A 7513-nucleotide genomic window follows, 5' to 3' on the forward strand; every position below is an offset into this window, starting at 1 on the left:
TATATATATATATATATATATTTTACAAAAACCAGCTAGAAGAGGGTGTCTCCATGTGCTAATTAATCGCTCCTGTCCCTACAACTATACAAGTCCAATAACAAGGTTCCATTATTTTGTTGGTTGGTGATAACTGTTGCATTATTTATATGAGAGGCATGAATTAGCCAAGTTGGTGGAATCAGTTGGGGTTGTCCTCCAGTTGTCTTTAGCTTTGGGTGGTTGATTAGAGAGTAATATAGCAATTCAATCCAGCCACATGAGTTGAGAGAAGAGAAAACAGATCAGTTTCCTCTGTTTCTCTTTTGCACAATGGGTTATTATGCCCACTTGTCCCTGCTGGGTGGCCAAATGTCCGAGAAAAAGTTAAAGAGGATTGTTGGGTGGAGATTAAGGTAATATGAAAATAAAGTATAAGTAACAGTCATTTACAGCTATTGTCGTAATTAAATGTCATATTTAGTAGGGTCCATTCTTGTGTTTTGCTAACTCTACTTTTGCATTTCAGAAACGGTATCTCATTCCGTCCAATATTGTTAAACCACCCAATCAAATGGGATGGGCAATGCATATACTCGGGGTCCTCAGGAGAAATCGGAGGAGTAAGTTGAAGAAGGATCACATTAAAGAAGGGATGACAAAGGAAGAAGTATTGGCCAAGAGGACACCGCCGAGGGTAATGGAGGACCAGTGGAAGGAGATGGTTAACTACTGGTTTCATGAGAAAACTGTGGTATTGCTAATTTATTCGTCTATCTCATTTTAGTCATAAATTAGTCAATGAGATCATGTTGGCCATGTTTAGGTAAACTAATAGCAAACACAAATCACACCAATAAACCATCCACAAAAATGGGCATAACCAATTTAGGTAAACTAATAGCAAACAATGAACGAGTATATTCAGGTCGCACATGCTGCAAAACTGAATTTTAGCAACTCCTATTTTAACACTGAATGCACAATGACAAGCACAAAAGAGACAAAAAGTTACAGTAAGTAGTAAAATACCTTAGTCAAGAGATGTTTAGTTTTCAGATACTTTGACGGTAATGTGGTTGCAGACATTAAGTGACAAGAACAAGGCCAGTCGAGGGAAACAAAAGGAGATAGCAACGTCTGGGGCTCAAAGTTTTGCACAAATAGCTGATGACATGGTAAGAAATGCATTCCGAGTGCTACTATATTCGTGTATCACATAAGCTGATTTTATGCTTCTGAATCACACTAAATGTTAAAAATACTCTTTTACTTTGTTGTTAAAGCCAAGATATAAACTTTGAAGTCATGAACACCTAAGTCAATGCAAATGATAAACAACAGGACAAATCTGAGAGCAATTGTGTGATTTGTATGACCTTTTGTTCATCATGTAGGCGAAAGCTAATGGTGCTCCAGTCGAGCGCGCAGACGTGTATCTAAAAGTATACCGGAGGAGAGATGGGACTGCTGTTACTCCTCGTGCGCAAGAGAACATAGTAAGCACAATTTGAAACTTCCTTTTAGTGTATTTTGTGTTTGTATTGTTTATGGTGTGTAATATGTTATTTGGTTGTTGTGGGAAAACGTACAGAGTAGGATGGAAGAACTGTTGAGCCAGGGTGTGCGACTACAAGGAGAGCCTGGTAGTGGGGTTCTCTGGTCCAAAGACGATGCATATGCGAGGGTCTTTGGTCCAGAGCGCCCTGGACGTGTACGGGGGGTGGGACTTGGAATCACTCCATCGGGAAGAAGTGCCACAAATGCTTCAGAGTTTAATATGACTCCATCGGTGCCAAGCAGAACAACAGAAAGGATTTTGGAGTTGGAGAACAACTCCTCTAGACTAACTGAGCAACTAGCCCAAGTGCAAGAACAACTGTCACAGTCAGAAGCAAGGCACCAAGAATCAGAAGCAAGGCACCAAGAGCAACTCTCCCAAATGGAAGCAAGGCACCAAGCCCAAATGGCCGAAGTGATGACGCGCATGAATGCAATGTTTGCCCAAATTAGCCAAGGTGCACGTGATTCAAATATGTCTCAGGTATCAAATTGAAGGTGTATTTAGCAAAACACTACTTTTTGCAATGCATTGTTATATGATATTAATATAATCTCTTTAATATATTCAGGGTGGCAGTGCTTGATTGGGACTCTCCATGGGAATGAAACTATGAATCCTCTGGTAAAACTATTCCTTATAACATATATAACTATATTGGGAAAAAAATCAAAATAAAAATTAGATATATTCCTGCCTTTGTTGGTTTTATTCCAATTTGAAGGTCCTACATTAGTATATATGAAGCAAGAAGTTACGGAAGTAGATGTACTATAAGACAAAAACAAATTAGAAAATTTCAACCATGCCTTTTTACACTTGCACGACCTGGCTAATATTTCCTTACAAAATTTACATTATATATTTAATTTTTTAAGGGAGGATAATAATAGCATTGCGGTTAATTAGAACATGGTATACTGGACATGAAGCATTGTTCGCATTTTATTGTTGAAACTTGAAAGAATTGAAATTTGATGACTAGTGAGCTTGAATATGAAGGGACCTTATTGGAAGGTAGCTTTCCATCTAGGAAATTATAACATTTGTTGTTATATTTTATAAAACAGTAGTTAATATGGATTATGTAAATGTATGTGTATGTATGAATTTGAAGAGAGTGGAATCTATGATACTGTATAGAGTTTGGAAAGATTTAAACCTTCAAAAGTGCAGCTAGTGAACTATGTCTACTCTCAATCTTGTTATAAGATGCCATGGTTTTAAATGAATACAAGCAAAAAGACTATGTGTAAGCCTCATATATGATAATGACTCTAAATGTGTAAGGGATGCTGACCTTGTTAATAGACTGACTGAGCAAAATACTTGGTTATTTGTTTAGATTCTGTTTGTTTTAGCTTAAAACGTTAGCTTATTTCTAGTGTTCGCATTGTCACAGGTAATTGGCTGTATGATGATGCTTGCTGGAAACTGGCTGCTGAAGAATCATGATATATGCTAGCTTGTTGACAATTTTTGTGATGTAAAAAATGCTTGAAAGGTTTGAGATTTTGTGATGGTGTAGACTATTGTTGGGAACTTGTTTGTAAATATTTGTTTATGTAATTAATCTTTAGGCAATGAATATTTTTTGTTTGCTGGCAAATTGTTGGTTCCAATTGATTGCATCTGAGTGTAGGTCTTGTTCTGGGCAGGAATTACAGGTTTTGATGAATTACAGGTTTTGATTTAGGTAAGGATGTCTTGGAAGAAAAAAAATTTTAAAAAAAAAAATTACCTAGAGCTGCGTTTTCAAAAACGCAACTTAAACCCGGTCTAGAGCTGCGTTTTTAACACCCTCTAGCTGCATTTTTTCACGAAAATAGATACAAGACCTATAGCTGCGTTTTCTACAAAACGCGGCTATATCCCCAGTTTAGGCTGCGCTTAAAATGCTGTTATAGGTTGGACCTATAGCTGCGTTTTCTATAAAGCGCAGCTATAGGTCCGTACCCTATACCTGCATTTTAAAACGCAGCCCAAACTGGCCTATGGCTGTGTTTTGTAGAAAACGCAGCTACAGGTCTTTATTAAACGCAGCTTTAGGATATATTAAAAATAAATAAATAAATAAATCGTCAGATGGGTCTAGAGCTGCGTTTATTAAAACGCAGCTTTAGTCCTACGAAGATAAACGCAGCCTGAACACCAAAAAACGCAGCTTTAGACTCAGTCTATAGCCGCATTTATTAAAAGCAGCTATAAGTCCAGTACTGGAGCTGCGTTTTTAAAAAACGCAGCTTAAACAGTACCCTGGAGCTGCGTTTTTTAAAAACGCAGCTCCAAAACGCAGCCCTGCCACGCGTTTTTTGTAGTGCTTCCTACAACGGCTCTTTAAGGATTCACATAAAATCTTTAATTGAATTCTCTCCACTTTCAAATATTATATATTACATATTTTGTATATAGCAATATATACAACACACACATACACGTTCATATGTTGTTAACTATTCTTTTGCTATTTTGCTTGAAAAAGGTGAGCTTAATTTTTATATTTTGTGAGGAAACTAACTAAAATTTATAGAAAAATTATTAATCAATTTTTTTACAGGTTATAAAATCATAAATTTATATACTCATTTCTTTTACATAAAATTAAATCTGTCATAACTCATAAGTAATTAACAGTTTTATATAAAAACCTATATGCAATAAAAAAAAAGTAGTATATATAAAATATTAAATTTAAATTGAACATATTTGTAATGTATTTTTAGTTCTGTTCACGTGTCATGAGATAATTTTTGCTTTAGTAACATTTTTTAAGCATTTGAAATTTTACTTCAAAGAAATAATGTCATATATCACTAACAATGTTAACAAATTCGTGGAATAGACTAAATGCATGCGATGTATATATAACAATTATTTGACCTACAACAAATAACAAAGCAATACACCAATCACGAATCATTGTAAGAAACTATCATTTCAACTAATTTCTCAAAAAGCTGATTTTTCTTTACAATCAATATCTCATGTAACTTTGCACTCTTCCTTATTATATATGTACTTGCCCCTAGCACTTTTAATAGAGTGAGGAAAAGTACCTTCATCAATTGGGTAACTTGATCAACTTTTTCAGCGATGTTCGTCCTGGTCGCTGTCAGTTCTGTAGTATTTGTTGGCATTATCTTATTCCTCTTGTTTGATCCCACACACAGATTAAAATAGTAGGTAAAAAAAGCTGTATATGAAAAGGCAAAAACCACAAAACCAACTACAAACCCACTCCTGAAAGAAATTTCAAAGCTCCAACTATGCTTTTTACGGCAATATTCCAAAGGCCCTCCACATAGTCCACTATTATTTACATAGCTCTCAGGCTTGATTGTAGTGACGCTGACAAAGTCTGGCACTGGCCCCGACAACAAATTATTAGCAACACTAAAGGCTTCTAGATGGATGAGCTGGTTGAGTTGCTGAGGTATTTGACCCGTTAGCCTGTTGTTGTCGAGTATGAGAACCTTCAGATTAGAGCAATTACCCATACTCGATGGGATTTCTCCAGACAGGTTATTGTTTGAGAGTTTGAGCACTTCTACAGCCGGCAGTATTTCACTGATATCAGGTGGGATTGATCCTGAAATTCCATTGCCTGTAAGGTCTAAGATTATAAGTGCGCTGCAGTCCACAAGGCCCCTAGGGAACTTGCCCTTGAGCCCCATGTTGGCCAGTTGTACACCTCGAACCCTATTCTCAGTTGTACAACTGACCCCATCATATCCACAGATAGGACTTTCTGTGAGGTTGTTGAAGGTCCAAGAAGTGGCTATGTGATTGAGAGGATCTTCCAAGGAATCTCTAATAGATTTCAAGCAAGTGATATCGCTCGGGGTACCAGAACTCATGGTAAGTGTATCTGGCAATGACCAGACAAGAATGTGGAGCAAAACAAGAGCTCTTGAATTAAGAACAATTTGGGTTTGAGATTTTAGCAGCATGAGTATTGACACATACGAAATAAGATGACAGGAATAAGGAATTAGATGGAATAATAAAAGAAACTTAGATTGTAAGATCTTTTACTTATGTAGAAGCATCAAACCACATAAGAATAACAACTCCTTTGGATGATACAGCAGGAGTGAAAGTCTGGTTAATCAGTATTCAAAAGGGGTAAGGCCAAATGCGAACCACTCTACACTTATTCTTGTCTATAAAAGAGAAAGCGCGTGGTCCCTTGCATCTTTAAAAAAGGACAAGCCTCTTACATAAGCTAACAACATTTTCTTCTATCGAATAGTCAATTAGAGAGACAATGCGGGTCACAATCTTTATAGTTACAAAGAAATGAAGCCGGCGTCTAACAAAAAGATCCGTGTGAACCCAAATTTTTCTAGGCCCGCAGAGTTTGCATACCAAACACGCCCTCAGTCACGGAATCAACGTGGGTACAGTCTTAATTTTTCTTTGATGAATTTGAGCCACAATCATTGAATGGCTACTCTAAATCTAGATTTGTTATCTTTTTCCATTGCTAAAACAGTCATTCTTGTAGGGCCATGCTACTGTTTGTGTAGTTGAGCATTTTTTGTGTTATTTGTTGGTGGTTAGCCTTGTTTATAGTTCGACATCGGCCCAAACAAAAAACATGGCTACCAATTTATTTTTATAGTTACAAAGAAATGTAGCCCGAGTCTGACAAAAAGATCAGTATGGGCTCAAGTTTCTCCTTATTAAGTGGAGCCCAATACATTTTTAGAAAAATATATATTCGAGCCCAACACATAAAGTTGTTAACTTTTTATTTATTTATTTTTTATTATTAAAAAAAAAAAAACCCATAAAGTTGTTAACTTTAAATGGGTATACTATATCAAAAACCTAAGCACATTTCATATTTTTTCAGTAATAAAAATTTATTATTGTATTTATGCTTTTTTTTCTCTTTTTACTATAATTTATCATTATATTTCTTTGATGAATGATTTATTATTATAATATATGCTTAATAGTATATTTTTATGTCCATGCCATTTTTGAAACTTTGGGATGCAATCTTTAAACGGATGTTTCTTTTGTGAAGACCAATTGCAAATAAAAAATTACTAGGTTCCAGATTTTTTAATCTTACAACAAACATAGTGCTTTCCTTGCAATGTTGTAGCAATTTTTTTTTTTTTAATAACAACGCCATTATGATATATGAGATAATAATCATATAGTTACAAAAGAGCTCGGCATTATCAAAGGCCAGCAAATTCCCATCATAGATAGTGGGTTACCAAATAATTAGTACATTGAGAGGCATCGAGCTTAGCCAGTGGGTTTGTACATTGGGACAAAATTGGCCTATGCCCTTTTGGGCAAAAAAAGCAGTATTTTTCTCTATTTCTCAAACTAATTAGGGAAATGCCCCCTTTTGACACTTGATTTTCTCAAAATCGAGTTTAAAAAAAAAAAAAATTGGAGCCCTGTAGTGGCATTTTAAGGAGCCTATAATGACATTTTAATGACCTATAGTGGCATTTTGGAACTCGAGCTCCATGAACTCTCGAGCTCCATGAACTCGAGTTCCATACAAGTTTTTTATATTTTTTTTTTACCTATAACTTGAGTTTATGGAGCTCGAGTTCTAAAACGCCACTATAGGCTCCTTAAAACGTCACTATAGACTCTTTAAAACGCCACTATAGGGCTTAACTCGATTTGAGAAAATTGAGTTTTAAAAGAGGGGCATTTCCCTAATTAGTTTGGGAAATAGGGCAAAATGCTGCTTTTTTTGCCTGAAAAGGGCAAATGCCAATTTTGTCCTAGTACATTGGTTAGCATCAACAAAAGAAACATTTAACAATTTTACTAACTCACTTGTACTTATATCAATTAAACGTGCATTACCGAGTATAATAATTAATAGCGTATTCCTTCCTTCAAATAATGAAACTCACATTTTATATAAAAAAGTACATTATTATTGTACTCCTAAAATATTATATAATTTTCTTAACATAACTAATGTTTTAA

General features: G+C 35.4%; 2 protein-coding genes across 2 annotated transcripts; one reads left to right on the top strand and one right to left on the bottom strand.

Moving 5' to 3' along the window:
• Window positions 1–65: 65 nt before the first annotated feature.
• LOC136070502 (uncharacterized) lies at window positions 66–3149 on the top strand. Its single transcript, XM_065780508.1, has 7 exons — window positions 66–395; window positions 509–733; window positions 1065–1157; window positions 1377–1478; window positions 1574–2023; window positions 2112–2164; window positions 2943–3149. The coding sequence occupies exons 2-6, from the start codon at window positions 554–556 to the stop codon at window positions 2124–2126; spliced, it is 840 nt and encodes a 279-aa protein (XP_065636580.1). The 5' UTR covers window positions 66–395; window positions 509–553; the 3' UTR covers window positions 2127–2164; window positions 2943–3149.
• Window positions 3150–4379: 1230 nt separating this feature from the next.
• LOC112033502 (receptor-like protein 44) lies at window positions 4380–5771 on the bottom strand. The gene has a single exon (XM_024066276.2). It carries the CDS (start codon window positions 5488–5490, stop codon window positions 4450–4452), a length of 1041 nt encoding a protein of 346 aa, XP_023922044.1. The 5' UTR covers window positions 5491–5771; the 3' UTR covers window positions 4380–4449.
• Between the last annotated feature and the right edge of the window lie 1742 nt (window positions 5772–7513).

The sequence above is a fragment of the Quercus suber genome, unplaced genomic scaffold (assembly GCF_002906115.3).
Source record: "Quercus suber isolate HL8 unplaced genomic scaffold, Cork oak 2.0 scaffold_238, whole genome shotgun sequence".
NCBI lineage: Eukaryota > Viridiplantae > Streptophyta > Magnoliopsida > Fagales > Fagaceae > Quercus > Quercus suber.

Excerpts from the sequence above, each read along its gene's own strand:
- LOC136070502 (XM_065780508.1), top strand. The coding sequence starts at position 554 with ATGGGATGGGCAATGCATATACTCGGGGTCCTCAGGAGAAATCGGAGG. Across the intron at positions 1,158-1,376 it reads CACAAATAGCTGATGACATG|GCGAAAGCTAATGGTGCTCC; the intron begins GTAAGAAATGCA and ends TTCATCATGTAG. Across the intron at positions 1,479-1,573 it reads CTCGTGCGCAAGAGAACATA|AGTAGGATGGAAGAACTGTT; the intron begins GTAAGCACAATT and ends GAAAACGTACAG.
- LOC112033502 (XM_024066276.2), bottom strand. The coding sequence starts at position 5,490 with ATGCTGCTAAAATCTCAAACCCAAATTGTTCTTAATTCAAGAGCTCTT.